Below are 24,555 nucleotides of genomic sequence, written 5' to 3'. Positions count from 1 at the left end.
TCCCACCCTCTCTTCCTACTGCCCTGGCCATACCCCTTTCACTCTGTTCTCTCAAGCTCTACTCTCTCCCCTTCCAAGCTCAACCCCTTCCACTATCTTCACCCCCCCAGCCCTCCATTCCTAGAATTTGACCACTCTCTCATACATCCTTTCACACAGGCTCCCTCTCTCTTACACACCCACCACGCACACACATCCTCAAACAGGTTCCTCTCTCACACACACATCCTTCATACAGGCTCTCTCTCTCATGTACTCACACCCCTCCCCCACATACAGGCTCCCTCTGTCCTCTCAAACACACACCCACACACCCTCCCACCCTCAAATAGGCTCCCTCTCTCTTGTGCACACGACTTCCTCTCCCTCGTGCACACACACATACCCTTACATAGACTCCCTCTCTCTATTGCATATATCCCTGTCTCCTTACACAATCGCCTTCTCTCTTGAACATTCATACACCCTTGCACTTAGGTTCTCTCTCACACACCCCACTTCACACGGGCTTCCTCTCACACATGCAGCCTGACAAAATCCCTCTCTCACACACAGGCTCCAAATCACACACACACACATCCTCCTGGGCTGTCATTCTGTACACAAACACACTCGCAGGCTGCATCGATGTAGTCGGCTGTTCCTCAGCCGCGAGCAGGATGGGCTCCGCTCACAGCCCACCGGGTCCTCCCTCAGCTTCAGCCGTGAGTGGGATGGGCTCCGCTCGCAGCCCGCCAGGCATCTTAAAATTCTGTGCTAAAAAAGAAAATTCTCTGCAGGATGGGAATTATATGCTAATTCTGTGCCCCTCAGTAGCGTAGAATTCCCCCAGGAGTAATTCTTTTGATTTTCAAACGTGTGTGTGTGTGTAAATACAGATGCAGAAAGTTATACTTGATGGGGAGCTGTTGTAATATGCTGTGTGTAGGTGTACTGGACAAACTGCATTTTCAAAGTAGATTTAGGTACATAAGTCGCTTTGAAAATGTAGGATACAATTTGCAAGTACTTTGTACATCATATCCTTCAAACATTTCCTGTGGCGGATTTTTCAGAATTGTGGCAAATGTACATTATTTTGTTTATATTTGCTTATTTAAAAGTGTAAAACAATTTTAACTTTCTAAAAATAAAGATATTTTCTGACATTTGGGTCCTTAACTTATTTCATTCCTCATTAGAGGGAAAAGTGATGTTAGTGATTGGTGCTGGGGAGGAAAGAAGGGAAGGGATGGGGGGGAGAGAGGAGGGAAATGCAAGGATCACAGGCCAAAGGGAATAAGGGGTGGAGGAGGAGAGAGGCACAGAGGCTGGGGGAATCGGAGTGAAGGAAAGGGGCTGGGATATCATTCCCCACCCCTTCTCCGATGACTTCCCTCCATCCATTCCCCACACTCCCCTTCATTCTCGACTCTGCCCTCCCCGTGGAGAGCCTTTTGGGGAAGGAGGGCTTTGGCATTTACGTGTGGAGGGCAACGGTGCTGGGGTTATTCGGAGAAGGGAGGGTCCTGGGCTGGTGCTGGGGCTCCTCGCTGGTGCTTTATGGAAAAGTAAGCAAAATGAAAACAAACTCAACTCTGTTCTTTTATTTATCTGTATTTTGTTTTCTTTTCAAAGAAAAAAATGAAAGAAAACCGGGAAATTTTGTTCTACTTTCCTGATATGTTTCAAACAAAAGGTCTCTCATTGAGTCAAGTGACTTGGAAGCATTCGTGTTTGTCTGCTGGTCCTTTCAGTCCAGCTTTTCCCACATCCTGGCTTCCCTGTGTAAGATTCTGCCCTTTTCTTCATTTGCTGGGAGATTTTTGGCTCCTCCCCATTCCCCCTGTTTCTGGGATTGGTCGTGGTCCCCTTTAGAAATTGGGTTGCACGTCCTCGGAGCGTGGCTTTTGCTTGAGATGGAAACGCCTTGTTCTGGTGGATCCTTGTAGGCTCTCCCCGCCTGCACCAGTGGGGTAAGTGAGGCCTCTCCCAGACCCAGTGGGTCCTGCCTTGGTACAAGAAGATTATTGGACTTTCAGAGAGTTGGGCTGTTTTTCTGACCAGTTCCCAGATCAGAGAGTCGCCCCCTCCCCACCTGAAGGGACTGCATTTTGGCTGCTGTGCCCCGTTAAACGCAGAGTCATCGGGACCAGGGAACTGCATGGCCCTCCGCTCATTAAAAGTGGGGCAGGTAGGGTCCCGGGAGTAAGCATTGATTTTTTTGGAAGCGTTGTGCGTTTGAATAGTTTTGTTTTTTTCCGTTTGCTTGGCGAGAGATATTTCTCCACCACCATCTCCCTGCCAATTTTGGAGAAGAGAGTGTTTTCTTTCCTCTCACTGGGAAAGGACTTTGGACAGAGATTCAGAGGCTGAATATAGAGAGAGAGTCGGTAGCACTTGGAGTTATTCTAATGTTTTTCTTGCCTGGATTCTATTTTTTAAGTTGCAGTAAAGTTTTTGGGATTTTTTTTGTTTGCACACCACTCCAACCTTCTTGCCTGCTCTTCCTCCTGAATCGAAGGTCTGCCTCTGCCATCCACCGGTTTGTGAGTGCATTGGAAGAGTGGCCCTAAGGGCCTAGGCCCCCCCCCCCCCAGAGGCTTGTTCTCCTCCCGGGCATCCCAGTGGCCAACTACTGCAGAGGAGCTGTGGGAAGAGTGGGGGGTCTGGGACAGTGAGTGTGGCCCCGGGGCCATGTGACCTCAAACCAACAGGGGAGGGTTAAGAGCTTTTGAGCCATGTGTGCTTGATCCCTCCTCCACCTCACCTTTCCCGAGGGAAGTCCAGACAGATTACGGTACAAGAACTCTTGCGAGGATTAGAGCGAGTCAGATTCCCAATGTAGGTTTTCACCAGCGGCGGAAACCTTTCTATACGGGTATGTGACTGGGCTATAACTGGATTTCTCTTTCCAACTTTTGTAAGTATCTTTCCGTGGCTTTTCTTTCAGTAGATATCTATTGTTTTAAAATCTTTTATTGTTATTTTTTTTTCTACAGTGTTTTTAAAAGGAGGAGTTATGTATATTCCTTGAAACTATATTTAGGGCTTCTGTTTCTAGGTTTTAACCATTAACACTGATGAAACACCTTCAGTGCCTCTGCAAAAAAAAAAAAAAAGTAAGATCGGCTTCTTTGGATAAACAGTGTTTGTCCAAAGAAGCCGATCGGCTTCTTTGGATAAACAGTGTTTGTCCAAAGAAGCTGATACTCTCTCGGCTCTCTCCTTGCCTGACTTGGCTCCTGCAATCAGGTTTTGGTGCCTTTTCTGCAGGACTCCTCGGCTGCACCAGTGTTCAGCTGTTCATGGACCTCCATTCCTCCTGGAGCAAGGGTGGGGGGGGGTGAGAGTGGAAGGGGAGAAGGGTGAGACCGGCTGGGGCTGTGGGTGTGCAGGGCAAAAGGACTAGGGGCTGGGCTGCCGGAAGAACATGTACTCGGTTTTGATTTTCCCCGTTGTTTGTTTTGTTGCTTCATTTTGTTTCATTGAGTTTCTGTGCATGCAAATTAATTTTAATGCGCTAAAATATTTAGTGCATGCTAAAAAATGTTAGCGCACGCTAAACAAAATGACAGCGCGTAAAATCACATCCTTTGAAGAGCTTGGGGGGGCTGAGGTTGTGTGGAGCAGGGGACCGTGTCAGGCACGGGCCACCCTTGAACCTGTGGCTCGGTGCCCTGGGAGCTGCGTGGACCACGTACCCAGGAATTGCTATTTTACCTTTGTGAGGCTGTTTTCCTGCCGGCTTAACTGCTGTCTGTGTCAGCTCCTGTGCTGCTGGTTCATTCTCATTCCCGACCTGCGCTCCTGGATCTCTGCTTCAGTCCTTTTGCCTCAAGTTCCTGTTTCTTTTTGCCTTTGATTTCTTTGGTTCCTGACCCTTGCCCGTTTTGACCTTGCCCCCCTCTGCCTGTGGACGGTTTGCTTGCTGCCTTGCCCATGGCTTCTCAATAAACAAAGCTTGTATGTAGCAAAACTGCTTCTTACGTTTGCAGTGGCGGGTGTGTGTCAGGGAAGGGGGTCCCTCTTCTCTAGTGGCTGCCATTCTCCCTGCCAGGGCACCCCCGGATTGGGGCGAAAGGGCCTGAGCTGGTGGCTGGGGGAATGCGAGCATTGCCTTGTTATGGAAAACATACATTTCATTCAGCCGGAAAAAGTGCTCAGCATTAGTACCTGTGCCACAAAAGCATCAATAAAACGCTGATATATTTTTTTCTTTCAGTACCCTCACAGCACCCCTAATTAACTGGAAAATATACACCGACATTTACAATTTATAAGCATCTAAAAATAGAAATGCTAACTATACCATGACTTTGGACCAGTTTAGATGCTGCTACTATCTATGCACATTATTGTGTCTGGAGAGTACGCTTACAGACCTTGAGATAAACTGTGTGTATTGGGTGCCAGACAGCCTAGCAGATAACCTCAGGTCAGTGCTGGGAGGGCCGAGTATAGAGCAAGGGGGTCTGAAGTTAAAAGATGTGCACCTTGGACTCCTGCATGTTACTTATCTGCACTGATAACGTCTTTGAAAATAGATTGCCCCATGTTCTGTTTCCCTTCAGCTTTGCTAGTTGCCGTAGTTAGAGATGTTGGAGGCAGACGGCCCACCACATCGTTTGCAGTGTAAAATGCATATTTACAAAGGCTGAATGCTCCGGGTCATAGAGAATTGTCAGGGATGAGGTCTCCAAAGCAACACCTAAAAAGGAGAGGGTCAAGAAGCAAAGGAGAGGGTCAAGAAGCAAAGGAGAGAGTCAAGAAGCTTCTCGGGCCTCCTAAGATGCAATCGCAGGGTCTGAGCTACAGTGAGGATGAGGATGGTCCCTCCTTGGCCTTGAAGCTGAGAAGTAGATTCATGCTCTGCCATCCCACCCCAAAGATGCAGAGAGGGCAATTTTCAAAACATTTCACCTCCATGAATCGGCTGTGTGGAGTAGAGGAGTAGCCTAGGGGCTAGAGCAGCGCATGGACTAGAAACCAGGGTTGAAATCCCACTGTCGCACAAGCCACTTTTTACCCTCCTTGGCCTCCGGTACAAACTTACAGGCAGATTCTGTAAAGTGCACAGGAAACCGGGCAGCTCAGTGTTGAGCGCCCGCTCTCCCAACGCGCGCCCACCCACCTCTCCTGGGCGGGCGGTCCTGTATTTAAATGAGGGGTTGCGCTATAAAGGAGGCGCTAGGGACAATAGTGCGTCCCTGGCGCCTCCTTAGCAGTGGAAACCCAGGAGAGGTGGCTGTCAGCGGGTTCAGAAAACGGACGCTCACTTTTAGGAGCATCCGTTTTCCGAACCCGCTGACAAGCACAGGTTAGGGAAACGGACACCCGTAAAATTGAGCGTCAGTTTCCCTAACCTGACCCACTAGCACTTTTTTTTTTTTTTTTAATATCGCTACGATATTAAGTCGGAGGATGTACAGAAAAGCAGTATTTTCTGCTTTTCTGTACACTTTTTCCGGCTGCTTAGAAATTAGGGCCTTGCTTCATGTCGGGGAGGCAGGACCTGAAGTGGGCAGAGGGAGACGAGGTTCAGCTTTTTCTGCCTTGGTTTTTTGGGAAGGAAGCTTTGAGCCAGCCTAAGTCTGAGAAGAATTAGGAACTGCCTTTCTTCCAGGGAGGGGAGCCGGAGAAACAAGCCTTGATATCTGGAGACCCCCTACGGGAGTCTTCAGCCCGGGCAGGGTTTTGAAGATCTGAGTGCATCGGGAGCTCGGGTACCATGGGGAAGGATACGCCAGCCCCCCCCCCGGGGACACTTAGCTTTCCACTCCCTCCATTCTCAGGACCCAGCACTGAGGTAAACTTCCAGAGTCAGAGACAGACAGAGAGACATCCGTCTGTACGCCAAGAGAACAGTTTAAACCTAGATGGGACGGGAAACCACTCTTGTTTATGCACCTTGATTATTTTGAACCAAAATCAAAGTACATTTTATTATTTGGAATAATCCCACCAGTGAAACCAGCCCGTTCTTTTCAGCGTACCTGCCCCAAAGAGCTGATAGTAACACAACGAGAAGGGTTTCCGCTCACATGCCATGGGGGCCTAGAAAAGAAGAATCCACAACACAGAGCAAAAGGTCTGGTGACAGTAAAATTGGGCTCTCCCCAGGGTTTTTTATGGCCCTATCCGAGTCCAGCAAACACTCAGAACTGGGGTCACAAATGCTTCAACGAAGACTAATCTACAGTAAATCCCATACGTGCGTGCGGAGATGGTATCTCCCTTGTAAATTGCATTACAGAGCGGTACTGCTATGTGCAGGGCTTGAAATAAACCCCTGGTATGTCTTAGCTTCCGTTTGTACAGAGCAGACTGCATCTTACATGGCTCCGATTTGCTCTTCTCGCTGCAGATACCGAAGAGCGTCCTAAGGAAACCAAGCAGCCCCCGATCAGTCCTCTTTTGTAGCCATGAAGATCTTACTTAAGTGCAAGGGGTTCAGGGCCCTGTGGCCGCCTCTGGCATCTTGCAGGCTCTTCAGCAAAGATTGCAAAGTGCTTGCACCTCAGAACTTTTCAGACTATGAATCCATCCGACACACATACAAGCCAGAAGCGCCAGAATACTTTAATTTTGCAGGCGATGTCTTGGACAAATGGACTGAAAAGGAAAAGGTAGGACGTTCTTGCTTTTAAGATGTAAGGTGTGGCATGAGGCACAATGATAAAGAGACAAATCACAGCCGGAGCGGACAGCGGCAGCTTGAGTCTTACGCAGGCTCCTCCATCATCCTGCCTCTGTTTCGTGAGTTCACTTACCAGTGCCAATGTTTTTCCCATCCCTGTTGGCATTCCCTCACCCTACCCCAGTCCCCCCTCTCTTTCGTAACATCGGGGGCCTATTTATGAAATCTAATGCCAGGCTTTAATGGGGGTTAGTTCCCGTGACAGTCGCTAAACTACAGTACGTTAATATCGCACTTAAGAGAATACCATGGTAGGGATTTGTTCCTGTGGCTAGAAACGCACAGACGTGCATTTCTCTTCCCATGGGAACGCACAATCCTGTTCCTCCCCACCCAATGAATGCTTAAAGGGGCCTGAAGTCCCAATTTACAATCCATCCCGCTACACCAAATCCCTCTCCCAAAAAGGCTGTCCCTGCCAGGCACCCCCCAAAAAGTATAAATATGTGAGTTCCATCCCAGTTCACACCCTCGCCCCCAAGCTCCCTGTCCTCTTTTTTTCTCCCCTGCACGTCCTCCTTTCACCTTTTGGATTTCCCAGATGTTTAATGGAGCAGGAGTGATCCCCCCTGTCACTCCTATCCGGCCGGGACCATCATCCAAAATAGCAGCTGCTGACCCCAAGCTTCTCTTTGCTCCTCCTTGAGTTGTAGTTAACTTTCGCTCATCGTGGGGGGGTGGCATTAACACAGCTTATGCAAACCATGTTAACGTGCCAGTGAGCTCATTACCATGATTTTGAATGATATTGAGCTCATTTGCATTTTAGCACAGAAAGCAGCCCTTTTAGGCAGTGTTAATGCTAAAACTGAATGTTTTTTTTCACCTGCATGAAGGATTATGATAGCATCAGCGCAGTTTAGTAAATGCAACCCAATGACTAGTCTACTTTCAAATCCAGTTGGACTGACTGGTAGCACAGACTGGCAGGAGGGCTTCTCAGTTCATGGGCCGGTTCCTGGTCAGGGGTCTGCTGTATGCATTGGTTGAAGCTGAGAGTGTATTGCACTGGCAGAAGCTGGGATGCTGGGATCCTCGGGCATTGACCCACTTGACTAGCTTAGAAACACGCTTGATCTAGTTTTCCAAAAAGACATCTTATATTGCTACAGTACTCACAAGGGCACCACAACACCTCAGTGTTGATATCCTTCAACGAAGAGTAATATTTAGCACCTTCCTTTATTCCTCAGGAAGGAACGAGGCCTTCAAACCCAGCCTTGTGGTGGATAGACGGTAAAGGAAACGAGCTGAGGTGGGGCTTTGAGGAGCTCGGGATGTTCTCCAGGAAGGTGGCCAATGTACTCTCGGAGGCTTGCGGCCTGCAGAAAGGGGACCGGGTTCTTTTGATTCTACCTCGTGTGCCGGAGTGGTGGCTGTTCAACGTGGCTTGCATGCGAGCAGGTCGGTAAAACCAGTATCCAAAAGGGCCGTACTTATGGAAAGTTACAGAGAAAGTAAAGAACTAAAATAAAATCATATAATATTCAAATAATTAAATTTGATTAAAACGCTGGAATTTTACAAATTGACTAGGTAAGATTGCAGAAGGTACCTGAATGATTGCATTTATGCAGTAGGTTAAGTGGTGAGCCAGATATTAAAACAGATACATTCCCAACCTGTCTATTAAGTAGGGTTTTTCTGGCTGCTGTTTAGGTTTGATCCTCATTCCTGGGACGCCCCAATTAACAGCCAAAGACATTCTCCACAGACTGCAAATGTCTAAGGCAAGCTGCATCATTACCAACGAGGACCTGGCACCGGCGGTGGATTCTGTGCTGTCTCAGTGCCAGTTTCTGAAAGTCAAGCTAATCGTGTCCGAAAGCAAGCGGGAAGGATGGCTGAATTACAAAGACCTAGTTGGGTAAATATATGTGAATTTTAGACTGGATAGGACAGACCTGCCTTACAGCTGGATACAACTTATCCAGCTAAGTAGTGACTTCTACGCAGATATTCAGCCATGCCGCTGAATATCCCTTGTAACTTAGTTGGCTAAGGGGGCCATTTTCTAAAGCTATTGCACGCGTGCGATAGCTAGATAGCTAGGGCACGCTTGTGATAGCTTGGGGCGGAGTCGGCCCCGGAAGAGGAGGAGTCGGGGTGGCAGTGGGGTCGACTCCGCAAAGATTTCCCAGACAGCGAAAAGCACACATGCTTTTCACTGCCTATTTCGTGCCGAATAACTACACCTTTTATGGTGTAATTATTCGGCGCGACGCCGGCAGCGATCGCACCACCGCGGTACAATCGCTGCCGGCCAGCGCAGGACCGCCTTGCGGGATTAGTGAAATGTAACAAAATTTCAGGCTTACCTGCTTTTTTTTTTTTTTTTTAAGACAGTCTAAATCCCATAATTTCATTTCTTTTTATCCATATCTTCCCACTTGTTTTACATTTTGTAACACACTGTGCTCGTGTTAGATAAGCACAAAGAGGGTAATTTTATAACAGTGCGTGTTGGAGTAAAGGCTCTACCCCAGATTTTCAAAGCAAACTCATGCGCCCAAGTTCGTGCACAAAGTGACCTGCACAAATTTACGCCTTCGCCTATCGAAGGATGCATGTAGTGCGGGTTAACTTAGGCACATACTTTCGAAAATACAAACATTGCAGAGTGGCCTAAATGTCTAAGCGGGCCGCAGGATTATATACATAAAAGTGTCAAGAATAGGGCTCTCTGTGCCTTGAAATGTATTAGAATTCATCTATGTTAAGTGCTTATTCCTGATTTAATACTGAGTTCGTCTCTTTTAAGCTCCTTCAGGCCGATGCAATATTTTTACAGGAAAAACGGACGCTCATGATTGAATGCTATTAGTTATGTCCTGGTTTGCACACAGATTTTGGACAGATTGCTCCCCTTATTCATCAGGGGTTATGGATGTGCATCCAGCCACAGATTAACCTGTGCGGATTAACCTGTATTGCATCGGCCTGCTTATTTGATACACCTACCAGTTCCACACATCTATCACTAGGCCAATGTTTATTGTGATTTCACAATTGCCTTAGACCGTTCTGATGTAGGTTTATTGGTTTACTTTAAGTCTCAAAGTATAATAAAAAAATAAATGCAAATACAAATGTATGCATTTAAATCCCAACTCTGCCCCCCTCCCTCCCCTACATGCCTAGCCCCAGTTTGCATAAAAGAATGCACAAAATCAAGTTGCATGCATATTTTTTATGCAAACTGGGACCCCGGTCTGTTTTATAACAGCCGTTGACATGCATAAAACCGTGTTGAATGCAGGTAAATAGCCTTGAAAAATCAGGTCCATAATGAATAGAAAGGAAGATTGTCTTCCAAGTCAGAGATATAAACAACAGACATTCAGAGGCTTTTATGGATATTTCGAGTCCTGTTCAAAAGGGAAGGAGAGTGATCACAATGCAAGGAATCGAAGACAAGCACAAAGTCGAGATGAAGAAACGAGAGAGGTCATTAAACATAAACATCACATTTCTTAACTGGGAAATGACATTTGAAACCCTTAAGAGTAAAGTCACAAACTTATTATGTACTCACATAGGGGGTAATTTTCAAAAAGAGTTACATGCATAAATGTTAACTACTATTGTAGCAATTTTCAAAAGTCATTTACTCAAGTAAAATGCACTTACATGAGTAAATCCTATGGACAATTCAATGGCATATACTGTAGCAATTTTCAAAAACCCACTTAGTCGAGTAAAGCGCATTTACTCAAGTAAACGCTTTTGAAAATCAGACCCATAGGGTTCAAGTCATCTCTTTTGTGGCTGGAAAGGAGGCCATTTTCTTTAGGGAACTGGCCTCCATTGTTTTTAGATTGAAAACAATCTTGTTTTCATTGGGTTTAGCCATGAACTGATTGCCCATAGCAATTAGTCCTAGCCAGGTGCCGTCACCATGCCCATTAATAGCTCATTAAATGAACCATTTTTCTTAAACTATCTAACATCCACTCGTAGGAATGGCTCATTCATTCTGAGCCTCATGTTACACATATTGGCTTTGTACATTGATTCCACCCCACTGAGAGATTACAGACTCTGAAAGATCTAGCCATTCCCTCACAGAAATATTTTTCGCATGTGCTTGCTGGAAAGTGTCCCTTTCTGAAAGACACAACAGGCTATCATTGTCCGTGTGTAAACGCTTATGGTTAATAGTGCCCCGCTTCTTAAAATCCTCAGCATTTAACACACTGCTCTGTACTTTTTCCCTCGTGCGAGCCTAGACAGGTTCAGGTCTCTTCGACTCGGGTTTGCTCCTTTTAATCGCTGTTCTATCGAATCTATGTTAAAGAGCGGCGCCTGCTGAGCACAGATGTGTGAAGACGAAGAGTGACGAGCCGATGACCATCTTCTTCACCAGCGGAACCACAGGTTCTCCGAAGATGACGGAGCATTCTCACAGCAGTTACGGCATCGGGCACACTCTGACTGGAAGGTGCGGAATGAAAACTGGTGTTCAGATTATGCTGACGTGTCTGCCGCATGATTCCATTGTACGGCATAGGCAAGAGTTGCACTAGGTTTCACTGCTGTAATCTTTGCATAATTTAGAACGGTGGTTCTCATCCCAGTCCTTGGGGGGGCCATCTGGCGGTCCAGTTTTCAGGATATCCACGATGAATAGGAATGTGTTAGATTGCACGCTCTGTCTCAGTTGCTTGCATATTCAGAATGTGCAGACTGGACGGGCCGTGTGGTCTTTCTCTAGCATCGTGATTCTATGGGGAGTCTGAAAATCAAACTGGTCTGGTGATCACCAAGGGCCAGCTTGAGAACCACTGGTTTAGAAATCACTGAAGTTGTATTAGAATATTGTTTCTATTCAGTTTGTACTTGCAGAGGTATTCAGAACAGTTTCTCTCACTATAATCAGACAGCTGAGAAAAGAAAAGATGGTTTAAGACTCGGTACGGAAGGCAAAGCTATATCTTTAGGCGTTTGTAAGATAAGCAGTGATGCCAGGAAAGGCAAGCAGAGCACCCACTGACCTGTGGCATCTTTTCTCCTAGTGACCCAATGAATACTGCAAAATACCCACAGCTAGATCTGCACTGAAAGTTGTTTTTTTTTTAATTTTAAGGGCAAAGGATTAATACAGAAATTTTAAATCAAAAGCAAAACTGTGCATCTTCCCAAAGTGTGGAATTTAGTAGCATGTTTCCTCTTTTAATGTTCTATAACATGAACATGACACTGGGAGCATTACTATTCTCCTTTTCCCTTTGCATTGCCAGGTACTGGATGGACTTAACCCCGTCGGACATTCTGTGGAACTCGTCGGACACAGGCTGGGCAAAGTCTGCCTGGTCCAATCTCTTTGTGCCGTGGATTCAGGGGTCCTGCGTCTTTGCTCATAATATGCCTCGATTTGACGCCACCACTACCCTAGACGTAAGGCTCAGTCTGATATATCTGAAATGTGAGGTATTTCTGCACTAATAATTGTGTTAGTTAATAGACACGCCATCATAATTCCTTTGCTTGAAACTTCAGACACAGGTGGACATGATTCAGCCTTCTTTTTTGGTTGACATTTAGAACCTGATTCATTAGAGGTTTTCCCCATAGATTCAGAATGTGGGGGGAAACGTCCTTAGTGAATTGGCCCATTGATGTCCTTTGTTTGTTTGTTTTTTTCCCTAGTAAATGACCAAAGAAAAAGACTAAATTGGCCCGTCTGGTCTGTGCAATTGGGATTTTTCCGCTTTGGTTATTTAAGCATACGGTTCCCCCAGCCTGACCCCCCATGTCTAGATGAGCGTGTAAGCGCAGGAGTAGGAGTGCATGTGTACAGGGCCTCGCCCACTAGTGTATGCATGGGAGGCCGATTGTGAGAAAGAAGTATGAATTGGGGAGGAGAAGAAATGAGGTGGGCACAGGAGTGGACAGTGGGGAGGAGATGCTGTTAGCAGCGCTCTCCAGCAGACAGGAGCTGCGAGGCGCTGCGGCCATCACAGCACGGTCTCTTTAAAAGTTGGCCAGAAGCTGCTGCAAATGAGACTTTTGTTTGTCCTATTCTAAGCCAAAGGAATCGGATAGAGAAAATAAAAGCATTTAGTATCGCATGGGCTGGAGTCCATGGTTTTCGATCAGAAGAAAGAAAAAACAATACTTTCTCCTACCCTAGGAAGTAACAGGAGCTGCATGGAAGCTGCACAAACTTCCTCTTGCTATATTCAGGGTAGAGGCCTTGGAGAGGCAAATAAAAGCAGTGCATCACAGCAGATGAATGTCTGAGTGGCAGCAGTGGAGGAGTCGGATAATGGTGAGGAAGGATAAATAGGCTCTGCCTCCTGCATACACAAATATCTTGTTTCAGGCCTTGTAAATTTGAAAATATGCTGAATTGGAGCAGATTATTATCCCCTTTTTATGACGTTAGATAATCAGGAACATCTACTATTTGACTGCTGTATTTTTCCAAAAGCATCAAGGTGTGAATGAGCCCCCTTTGTCAGCAGGTAAATCTTGTTTTCCCAATTATAATATGAGACGATGATGTTTTAAATGTTCTAGACTCTCTGCAAATTTCCCATAACATCCTTCTGCTCTAGTCCAACTGCTTATCGTATGCTGGTGCTGCAGGATCTCAGCAGGTAAGCCCTGAATGTTACTCTGTAAAAAAAAAAAAACAAAAAAAAAAACCAATCCCAAAAACGTTTAGCTTAAGTACACTTGTCTGTTCCTGCATTCTTTTTGTATAAAATCCTTTGTAAAATAAGGCACTGCAAGCAAGCTCTATCCCGGTTTTAAATCTGATTTGGTGGAAAGTAAATTCTAAATAAGAATCACAGTAATTCTGGAATAAGCCTCAGGTTTTCCATAGGTTCCGATAACTTTATTGGCATGCGTTGCCAAAGAAATATGCAGACAGGTAGATATGCCGACTTATCTGCGTATGCAAGTTATCCGCATAAGACTTATGCCCTATGGCAGGTCTGACTTATTGGTTAACTTAAACAGATAAGTCCGAATATTGCCACTTCTCTGGCTAAGGAAGCACCACCCCCTTAGGCCCATTGCCTGCCCCCATTTATCTGGCTGAGTAGCGCCCGATGAGCACAGCCGGATATTCAGCTCCGTGTGATTAAAATAAAAAGGGGGAAGAAAGGAAAGGAGAAAACTTACGGGCCAGTGCTAGGTAAAGTTACAGAAAGTATAATATCAGGGGCACGGTTCAGATTTTGGTACCAGTCCATATTGTTCCCAGTCAGTTTTTTGTTTTGTTTTTTTAATTTAATCACATTTCATGCTGCTTCCCTGACAAAGCCATCCAAAGTGGTGTATAACACTAAGAAAAAAATTAAATAGAATGTTAGCATAAAGTACGTTAAATGACAGAACAAACAAACTTAAAAATAGAGATTTTTTTTTTCATTCCTGGCCTGATGGCAGGATACTGCATAGTTTGCTGCTCTGCTGCTGTTTCCCCAGGATTACATAACATTTTCCCTGCTTTTTTTTTTTTGGGGGGGGGGGGGTTGGAAGTTTATCTGTCAGCTTTTGGAAATGCTGAATCATTGTTTTTTGAGCTTTTGGAAATGTGCATCTCTAATGGTTTTCTAGTTTTGCATAGCACAGGAAGAAGTGCATTTCTCCTGGTTTTATCCCATTGCATGATAGGAATTATTCTGATTTCCCTATTGCATTTTCCAAGAAAAGCAAGACTATAAGTACCTGCATGCAGGAAGGTAAACCAGGACTGGATCAACCTGTCCTGAAAATCTGGAGCCAGTTGGCAACCCTACTGTGGATATGGAGTGCCTACTTGCAGAACTGGAAGTGTAGGATTTCTGTTGAAGTTACATCCCATTCTGTAGAGTTTGGGGGGGGGGGGGGGGCTAATAATAGACCCTAGACCTCATTTCTGTGTAAAAGGATTGGCTGAATAATTTAATAGTAGTTTTAGTGGGAGCTGTGTTCAGCGGCGGATTCCCGATGAAGACCATCCCGGGGATTCCCCGCCCAGGCCGGCCCAGGAGATACCTCATGGTCTGCCGAGCATGGCTCTGTCACGGCCACGCTCGGCAGACCACGTGACTAGCGCGACCGGTCCTCCGGGGGATGCCCAATCCCCCGATAGGCCAATCCGCCCCTGGTTGTATTTGTCAAGAGATTTCTTTGTTGCATATAAGACTCTCTTTTTAGTGTCATTATATAGCCAGTTTAAAACTCCCAGATGCACTTGGTCTGAAGCCGAGATAGGTACTGTCTAGGGTATTCTCAGCTTCTTATTTAGTTTTGAAGAATTTGAATTTGTGTTGGATAGGTTTTGGCTTTTTCTGGAAAAATCATCATTTTTGTATTTTCCAGGTTTACTTGTAGGGCCCATGATTTGCAGTAGGTCTCTGGCAGCCTCTCTTGTAGACCTTTCGGGGTGTGGGATAGAATAACCAGATCATCTTCAGATAGCAGGCAATTGATTTCCGAATCGTTTAGTTTTAATCCTGCAACCAAGGATCTTTCCAGTAGTGTGGGGATTTGGGAGGTCGTTGATGTAGCCATCGAAGAGGGTGGGGCTCAGGCTCCATCCCTGACTCGCCCCTCATTCCTACCTGAAATCGTCTGTCCACATGTTGCTACTTTTTACCTCATAGCTGATGAATGAGTACACGCCTTTAATTATATCATGTTTTCCCCAATTCCAATTTGTTAGGCCAGGATGCCAAACAGAAAAGGCTTTTGTAAAGTCAATAAAACCTGGAAATATTCCTCCTGAGGGGGTGGGGGTTTGTTGTTTTTTGTTTGGGTTTTTTTACGTTTGTTGATCAGCGTCTGTAAGGTAAAGATGTGCAGATTTTTGCTGTCCATTAGAAACTGTAGTATTGGTTTGATGAGATATTACAGAACAGTTTGCTAATGTTACAGTTGACATAGATCCCTCCATAGCTATTTGGGTTAATGGTACCTCCACGTCCATAAACTGATGCAATTAACCCTTCTGACCATGTCTTAGGAAAGTAGCCAGAATGGTGACTCGGGTTAAATAGTTTTACTTGTGCTTTTGTACTTCGTTGTGTTTGAGCATTTCATTTAGGATCCTATCGGGACCACTTGATGGAGGCATTCTTTGATTTCCTGTATTATGGGGAGATCATGTGGTGCTCGATGTTCTTTGATAGCTCTTTCCAGCAGTTTTAATTTCTCCTGTGCACGACCTTCAGGTCTGATCTCTTTATAGAGAGCTCAGTCCAAATTTTTTCCATTTTGGAATGCTAATTCTGGTTTAGTTTTGGATTGAAGTCCCTTCCACATAGCCCAGAAGGAATTGTAATCTGTTATCTCCTCTGTTGCAGACAGGTTTTTTTTCTGCGTGTGTTCACATTCACATTTGTTTTTCCACTGTAGCGTCTCCTAGGACTGTGAAAGCGGATGCTGTGCAAATCTTCTCGCCGTCTTACCTTGTGTCTTCTCGCTGTCTTACCTTGTGTCTTCTCGCCGTCTTGCCTTGTGTCTTCTCGCCGTCTTACCTTGTGTCTTCTCGCTGTCTTGCCTTGTGTCTTCTCGCCGTCTTACCTTGTGTCTTCTCGCTGTCTTACCTTGTGTCTTCTCGCTGTCTTACCTTGCGTCTTAAGCTTCTACATTCCTTAACAAACCGGGCCGTTTTAGATGTGCTTTGTAAACGCAGGAATGATAACTTTTAATATCGGGGCACGGGCGCACATGTGCACGCAATTACCAGCTCGTGCGCAGAGACGCGTATATATGCGCGCGTGTTATAAAATCGCCTGGACGCACGTATATGTGCGCACGACTTTAAACGGACGCACCCACGTGCGCGCAATTGCCACTTCTACCGGGAATTTTCTAAGGGACACGCGCCGACGCCATTACCAGTTTTCCCAGTTCGCCCAGGTAAGGGATAGGACCTCCTACCCCCCCTAATGTAATAGCCTCTCTTTCCCCCTGTTAGCCCCAACCCTTAGATTTTTTTTTTTTATTACTTACACGCCATCCATAGCAGTAGTAAAGTTGTAGGGCAGTAGGACCCTGCCGCACGCATGTGCGCGTACTTACGTGCGCATCTGTTGGCCTTCCCCGACGCGCCCCCGCCCAGCCCCCACCACTCTCTGTCCCTTTTTTTGCAAACGTTTTCCTTGTGCGTGCAGCAGGAGATGCGCGCATCCGCGGCCGGCTTTTCAAATCTGCTCGGTGCGTGCTGGCCCGACTTGTGCGCGTAGCTCCCGGGTTTGGCACGTGCAAGCAAGGCCTTCAAAATTCGTCTCTAAGCACGCAAGGCACCTGCAGTTTAGTAACCGAATCCTCTCTAGAGTATTCATTGCTGCGAATTATTCCGTATTTTATTCCTCTGAGGAAAAGTCTGTTAGCAGAGCCCTGGGAAAGGGTTTTCTGATTTCCTGGTTACTGTGGATGCAGCCATCCTCTGATAACCAGGCAGTTCTGGTGCGGGGGGGGGGGGGGGGGGGGGGGGGGGGGGGAAGCTTTCCTGGAGACGCTGATGTGTTTTGCTTCCATCTCCACTGAGGACAAAACAAGAAGCAGGGAGATGACCTTGAGACGCTCCTGAGGTTACTTCCTGTCTTGTCTTTCACAAAACAAGGAAGCTAAGTTATCCCCACTTGCTTATACTGTGCCCTACAGGATCCTGTCTGATTTTTGTGTATTCACAGCAGACCAGAGTCACTGAAGGAACACCAAGTTATTAGCAATTTGTTAAACCCCCATATTTTCTTCTTTTACATACCTACGAAGTTACAAATTCAGGAGTCTAAAGCACTGTGTGAGTGGAGGAGAGCCCATGAACCCTCAAATCCTGGAACGGTGGAAAACGCACACCGGACTGGAGATCTACGAAGGCTATGGCCAGACAGAAACGGTATGCTAAAACTGAATTTCCCAAAAAGAACAGCAATCCGGGCACGTCGCCCACCTTTCTGCAGAACTGTGCAAATTAAGGTGGTTATGCTCTCTAAGGATAATCCAGAGAAACGCCGTGACGCCAACATTCAGTTGGGCCGGTTTAGTGACCAAGGATAAGGTTAGCCGGATAACTTCTCCTGGATATGCAATGGGATAAAATTGGAGTAGCCTAGCAACGGCAGAAGCGCCGGGGCCTGGATCGCGGAGGGACCCTACCGCGATCCGGGCTGGCTACGCATTAAGGTACAGGAGGGAAAGGGTTGCTGGGGGAGGGGGGGGGGCATCTGGATAGCAAGATAATTTTGAAGAGAAAAAAAACAAAACGAACCGAGAGCAGAGGATGGGGGGGTTTAACTGGCCATGACTCGCGGCACTGCCCAGAACAGTCTTCTTGACCGAGTGGCTTCTTGCTGCAGGTGCTGGTCTGTGCAACTTTCAAAGGGATGAAGATTAAGCCCGGCTCTATGGGAAAAGCGTGTCCAGCTTACGACGTTCAGGTAGAGCTTTTGGCCTCTCCTTTTAGTGATGGTGCAAATCAAAATGAAAGCAAGGGAAATGCAGGTTTGCGCTGATTTATTTTTTTTAATGTATTTAAATCCCCAGCCCTTAACTAAAAAACCGTGATCTTAAATGAGACCTGGTTTAACCCCGTTCTGCTTTTCAGATTATAGACGACCATGGGAATGTTCTGCCTCCTGGCACAGAGGGCGAGATTGCTATCCGGATAAAGCCCACCAGACCCTTTTATCTCTTCTCTCGCTACACAGTAAGGAACAGTTTTTTCCCCAAATGAAATGGGACTTTCGGGGTAGGACAGTAGAGTATTTTTAACCCCTGCTTCACCATACACTGTTCCTTCAGTTGGGTTCTGTTTTATTTTATGTTTGGCTTTGCCACATTTGAAAAATCTTTATGTATAAGTAAACTATAAAAATACAGATACAGCTGGGCACCAAACGCATATAACTGAAACCTCAATCGTGAAATTGGCACTTCAGATTTGTATTTTTGTTTAAAAAGGGATGGAAATGCCAGTTCATCACTTACTGCGATAAGCAGCAAGCAAAAATTCCTTGCCTTATTCTTTTTTTTTTTTTTAATTACTGCTGGCAAAAGGCATCCCAAGAAAAAGTATGAAAAAATATATAACGCAGGTGACTCCATTAACATGGCACTAATCAGTCCATCATATTGTTTAACTGGCGACCTTCTACAGAAGTTCATGACAAGAGGAAAAAACGTCCGTGACATGTTAGTCAGACCAATATTCAGCCGCTAAGCTTCAAACTGCTTCCTGAGGTGCCCTAACGTTTCGCTAGTCAAAGCTTCTTCAGGGGGGTCATTGCAAAACATTTAAACACTGGAGCTGCCCCAGTCATGCCCTGCAGAGATAGACCCGCACTGTAACTGCAAACTTATCTTGTGACGCTCATAGCAGTTTAAGGCCAGAGCACTCGGGAAGAATTCTCTCACGTCGTTTTGGTCTGACCCAGCACGGCGTATTTTAGGTTCTGATAAAGAAGATATTAACGGGTGTACCTGGGCTTTAGCAGGCAGACCCCCGGAAAGGCTGAGGGAATGAACTGTCTTCTGAACCTCCGCTGTGCAACAGATGCTGCAGTGGTCCTCTTCTCGTGAATAAACCAAGGGGGCAGCTTTTATTCTTCGTCTTTATTGGTTTGAAGCCTGCTTATTTACCCTATCATCCACCTCAGACTCATATGTGGTCAAACTATTGTAACCTTATCCCCGGGTGCAGATTGCTACCTGATAGGGCCAGAAAAGTATTTGTTTTTACTCTTCGGGGCCGGAATCTTCTCACGCTTAGCCCTGCACACTGACTCTTCCTTTCGGGGGCCTGGATCCTTCGTCGAGCGGTAGGGGGGGAGGTGGTTCCCGTGTGTCCTTATCCCTGGAGAAAGTATGTCCCAGTGTGTGCTGGAGGTGCCAGATAAAGTCACTGGAGTCTCCGTGCTGGTGTCCAGAATACATCTTTACCACTGAGGTTGTATGAAAGATGGCACAACGCACTGGCCCACAGCACAACTGAGTTTTTCCTTTTTCAGTCTGTGCAGGAAGGTCTAATACAAGAGCCAGGGGAGCTTCCACCTTCCAGGGCTTGGAAACACAGAATCCCCAGGTGCGCAGGGTGTGCTTTGAAAGGAGAGAACACCCTTCCGACTGGCCAAGATGAGGCAATTACTGTCTCTGCGCAGAAAGAGAAACTCTCTCTCTCTCTCCCCAGGGATTCATGAGCACCAGATGGGTCTCTGCAATGGTTTTCTGATTTCTTTTCGTCTGATGCAGTTCCTTTTGTTCTTTTCTGATGTGAACCCCGATGGGAGGGATCCCCGCGCGTACCTGGGAACGCTCCGGATTTAGCCCGGAGACTCTGGAAATTTAGACACATTTCCGGGTCTCCGGGCAGGACGATAAAAATGTATACATCAAGTATTATTGTGCAAATGCCTTGTATTGCTTTATGGGGAGGGGGGGGGGTGGTGTTCTCATTGTTTTTATGTAATTGTGGATGTTTTTATTGGAAACCACCTAGAAGCTTTCATAGGTGGTTAATATATTTTAAATAAAGGTGTGTGAGAGACTGATGGGGGCGTGAGGGGGAGAAACCTGAACTGTGCACACAACTCAGTCCCTGCTGAATTTCATATGACCACAACTCAAAGCTTTCCAGGTATGCTTATGTGTAATGAGATGTTTCATGAAGAGTGTACGACACCACTTGTAACAATATATTTACTGTTGGGTGATTATTTTGTCATCGTGTTTTATGTGATGTGTAATTTGTATTTTGCTGGATTTTTTTTTTTTGTAGCACTGCTTTGAACACTTGAACTTGCTGTATATGAAAAAAAATAAATTGAAATAGAGGTTAACACCAGCCAACCAGATCCCGTGAATGCAAGGTCATTTGTGGCTCTTCCCACAGACATTACCAGAGAATTTTACATTTGACTTAATTCTAACATTTCTCTTCGATAGAGGGTATTATTACTTGTCACAAGAAATACGAGCAGCATGGGGGTGCGATAGCTTTCTCACATTTAAAAGCAGTTTTGCTATTTGACCAGGACGATCCTGAGAAAACAGCTGCAACCCAACGAGGGAGTTTTTACGTTACTGGAGACAGAGGGATTCTAGATGAAGACGGATATTTCTGGTTTGTATCCAGGACTGATGATGTCATCAAATCCTCTGGGTAGGTTCTTTTTTTTTTTTTTTTCTTAACTTGCTTATTTATAGTAGTGCTCAGTAAATGTTCTGAATCTGGTGATCAGAATCCGATTTATGTTGAAATACTCTGTTGCAGGAGAATACCACAATACACAGAACAGGAAATCTGCTTGCTGGTGATAAAAACACATAGGGCCTGATTTTAAAAAGCATTTACTCGAGTAAAAACCAGGTTTACTGGGGTAAATTCACTTTACTTGAGTAAGTGGGTTTTTGAAAATTGCTACAATAGTAGCTACATTTACGCATGTAACTCCTTTTGAAAATTACCTCCATAACGTTTTACTAAAAGAGTAATTCCTTTTTTTTGGTGTCGGGGTCAATGCTTGGCTGCAGACAGCTCCTGGGTTAGAAAGCATAGGACACCCTGAAACATACTGGCCTACAAATTGCATGGGAATTAACTTTGCTGAAATGCACTGATGTTTTTACATAAAGGCTGTGCCTCTGTCGTCAAAGCCAGCTTATTGGTTCATTGTGTTGAAATAAACCTATGAAATTAGTGTGCTCAAAGGAACCTGGTCCATTATCTAACATTTTAAAATTTACATTACACTGCAGGGATATCCTCAGGTTCCATTTAATATTAAAATAAACATTCTCTTGGAAATAAATTGGCAGACATCTGCAGAACTGCTATTGGATGGTGTTTGGCAGTGTTTGCTCTGCAGCCTTCTCCAGATAAAATCATGACCAGTATAATCTGCCCCCTCGTAACTCTGCTTGGTGCGGACCTGCAGATTATGTACCAGCTGGATCCCCTTCCATTGTAGGTATCGGATCGGACCTTTTGAAGTGGAAAGTGCGCTGATGGAGCATCCGGCCGTGACAGAATCTGCTGTTGTCAGCAGCCCTGACCCCATCAGAGGAGAGGTAAAATGGTAATGGCAAAATATTTGCCTCATACTACCCCAACAACTTGTTAAGAACATAAGAAGTTGCCATTCTGGTTCAACTGAGGCGCCATCAAGCCCAGCATCCTGTTTCCAACAGTGGCCAAACCAGGATACAAGTAGCTGGCAAATACTCAAACAGTAAATAAATCCCATACTAATGCCAGTAATAAGCAGTGGCACTAAATCTACTAACTCACTCTTATCCACCTTTATTAACCCCTTCAAAAACAATGTAGCAGAATGTGAGAGAAGACTTCACTTGAGTAAATTCATGCGTGCTGTGTCCCATTAAACCATGTCTATCTAATTGTTCTGTGATTTTGTTCTTTAGAATAGTTTCCACAAATAGTGTGTTTTAATCCCTGCTTAATCCTGTAATGAATTTCTTAGGAGGAACTTAGATGTAAGGTTAAAGAAAAGGCTACTGCATGCATACATCTTCTCTGTGGTGGGATACAGAAGTGAAACATGGATTTATAATAAAGAGATGTACAACTGAAATGTGATATTACAGGAGAATTCTGCATGTTACCTAGAAGGATAAGATATCTCATAAAAGGGTGCATAAGATGATGGGAAGTGGAAGAACCTTCTTGGTAGAAGACCTAGTCAAAAGGAAAATGAGATTTGCTGGGCATGGACTCAGATTCTGGGGACTGAGAGCCAGATGTGGTAAAGATTCTCTCTGATTTTGTGTCAATGGAGCTTAATAAATTGGATGGCACAGCTAAGGGAACGAGAGCCATGACATTGATCAAATCTGGAAATTTGGACAAAGTAATGAGGAAAGTGAAGCACCAGCAATGCCAACCTTTCTAAGATGGCACCTAATGATGAGCTTTTATCCTATTCTGGTTTATTTTATTCCCTAGATTTTTGAGTTTTGGGTATGAGAGAGATGAATTATTTTAATAGAGAAACACACTGAAAAGCAAGTACACTTATCTCCTCTACTCATGGTTTACTCATCTCAGGACCAGAAACCATATATTCTTTTCAATTTCACATCCAAGTGAAATCATTTAATCAACTTCTCCAAACCCCAAAATTTAGCAAGTATTTCTCAAGCATTGCAATATTGTACCAGCTGCACATTGATTTCAGTTTTCTTGCCAAGATCTCGGCACTGTACACGTCATGGATGCTTCGTTAACGTTGCTGACTGCTTATCTTCACAGGTCGTGAAAGCCTTTATTGTACTGTCAGAGGCCTATCAGTCGCATGATCCAGAAAAGCTGGCTAGCGAGCTGCAGGAGCACGTGAAAAACGTCACCGCTCCTTACAAGTATCCTAGAAAGGCAAGTGCTGAATATGTGAAAGATTCATCAGCTGTAAAACCCTTTACTCATACGACTTACTACTTGTAGGAAAAGCTGCCTCGTGTCCCTGATGTACTGGGCCTAAAATGATCATGGCTCCAGAACCTGTTTTCTCTTAAAATGTACAGGTATGTGCCTTCTAGAGCCTGCTATTGAAGGGGTGGGGAGAACAAGCACGGCACTTACCCGGACTCCAACAACACAAGGGGGTCCCTCTTTGCAAAGTTGTAAAATGTCACTGAGGCAGAGCTTCAGAACCCCTGGCACTGGTTGGACCCACTTCTTAGTTTCTGCCCTGGGCCTCACTGGGTCTGAACGCTGGCCCTGGTGCACTCTGCCAACCACACCTGCCTCCCTTTCAGAAATTGTTCCTGATTTTTACCCTCCGCCCTGGATTCGTGCCAGTTTGAGAAAATGTTTGAAAGTCCCTTTCTGATCCTTTTGGTGTGCTTTCTTCCAACATCCAAGCCAACTTAGGGCGCTCGATGTGACTCTGCCAGATTTGGAGGCATGCAAAAAATATAAATGTTCAGACATACATTTTCATGGGACGGAAGCAAAGAGCACATGACCTGTAGGAAACGAATAGTCATGGATTATTAACACCATACTGACCGAGAGCCGTAGGATTTGTGGTGCTTCCCTCTTACGTGCATTAGCAGTACAGTAAGCCACTTCTCTTCCATGCAACAGTATAATTAGCGCTTCCGCTGCTTTCGGATACTTTCTGTTGACAGCAGTTTGATAAAACTCTCACCGAGGGCTGAACCACCAGCAAAGTTTTTTTTTATTCATTTTCTAGCATGATAGATTTTTAAATTTTTTTTTTGTTTGAAAGGTTTTTTCAGTCATTCTAATCAGCAACTCTCGAAAGGACTCACTGGGGCAGATCTGACAAAGCTTTGCTCCATTCTCATCCTGAGTTCTTTAACTGATAAACCTGGAGCAATCATTAGATAAATCTGCCCTTTGGTGTGCACGCAAGCATTGTAAATGCTGCATGAACTCCTCCCCCATTGCTCTTTCTTAAGACGAACATCTCTCATTTCTGTTTTATGCTTTCAGATTGAATTTGTTCAGGAGTTACCAAAGACCATCAGTGGGAAAGTCAGAAGAAATGAATTAAGAAAGAAAGAGTGGGAGAAAGCTTAGAGCTAATGAGAAATGCAGATGGCTGTGCATCTTTTTATGAAATTAAATGATTTTTACCCTGGTCCCTTCTTATGTATATTAGTTTCTCTCCTTTTCACTTGTATTTTCCTTTGGTTACCTTTTTTAAGGTCCTCTTGTACCTTCTCTCCCTCCTTTGCTCTTTCGGTTGCTCCTCTTTTTCCCCCTGCCCTGTTCCATGTATTTCATTGAATTCTTTGTAAACCGATATGATGTACACACGAATACCGGTATAGAAAAGTTTATAAATAAATATATTGCTGGATCTTCTTAGTTCGGCATGGTTTGTGTATTATTGTTATCTGAGTTCAACTCCTGCCATAAGTTTGTTTGGTATAAAATGCAGTAAGTT

General features: G+C 45.1%; 1 protein-coding gene across 3 annotated transcripts; it reads left to right on the top strand.

Annotated features, from left to right (window-relative positions):
• The first annotated feature begins 1,870 nt into the window (after positions 1 to 1,870).
• On the top strand, positions 1,871 to 24,476 carry LOC115075786 (acyl-coenzyme A synthetase ACSM3, mitochondrial-like). 3 transcript variants are annotated; one of them, XM_029576558.1, is made up of 14 exons: positions 1,871 to 1,955; positions 6,347 to 6,608; positions 7,873 to 8,083; positions 8,339 to 8,546; positions 10,977 to 11,120; positions 11,920 to 12,076; positions 13,202 to 13,281; positions 17,399 to 17,522; positions 17,983 to 18,063; positions 18,231 to 18,332; positions 20,656 to 20,783; positions 21,592 to 21,691; positions 22,893 to 23,012; positions 24,099 to 24,476. In XM_029576558.1, the coding sequence occupies exons 2-14, from the start codon at positions 6,405 to 6,407 to the stop codon at positions 24,183 to 24,185; spliced, it is 1,746 nt and encodes a 581-aa protein (XP_029432418.1). In that variant the 5' UTR covers positions 1,871 to 1,955; positions 6,347 to 6,404; the 3' UTR covers positions 24,186 to 24,476. The 3 variants fall into 3 exon arrangements, with proteins under 3 accessions (XP_029432418.1, XP_029432419.1, XP_029432417.1); XM_029576557.1 differs by lacking the exon at positions 1,871 to 1,955 and adding an exon at positions 2,380 to 2,902; XM_029576559.1 differs by lacking the exons at positions 1,871 to 1,955; positions 20,656 to 20,783; positions 21,592 to 21,691; positions 22,893 to 23,012; positions 24,099 to 24,476 and adding exons at positions 2,377 to 2,902; positions 20,157 to 20,638.
• Positions 24,477 to 24,555: the final 79 nt, after the last annotated feature.

Source organism: Rhinatrema bivittatum, chromosome 14 (genome assembly GCF_901001135.1).
Source record: "Rhinatrema bivittatum chromosome 14, aRhiBiv1.1, whole genome shotgun sequence".
Lineage (NCBI taxonomy): Eukaryota > Metazoa > Chordata > Amphibia > Gymnophiona > Rhinatrematidae > Rhinatrema > Rhinatrema bivittatum.
The sequence above is the reverse complement of the archived record's forward strand: the minus strand, read 5'-3'. Positions and strand labels throughout refer to the sequence as shown.

Coding starts and splice junctions, on each gene's coding strand:
- LOC115075786 (XM_029576558.1), top strand. CDS start 6,405: ATGAAGATCTTACTTAAGTGCAAGGGGTTCAGGGCCCTGTGGCCGCCT. Junction 6,609..7,872: donor AATGGACTGAAAAGGAAAAG/GTAGGACGTTCT, acceptor TTTATTCCTCAG/GAAGGAACGAGGCCTTCAAA. Junction 8,084..8,338: donor CGTGGCTTGCATGCGAGCAG/GTCGGTAAAACC, acceptor GCTGCTGTTTAG/GTTTGATCCTCATTCCTGGG.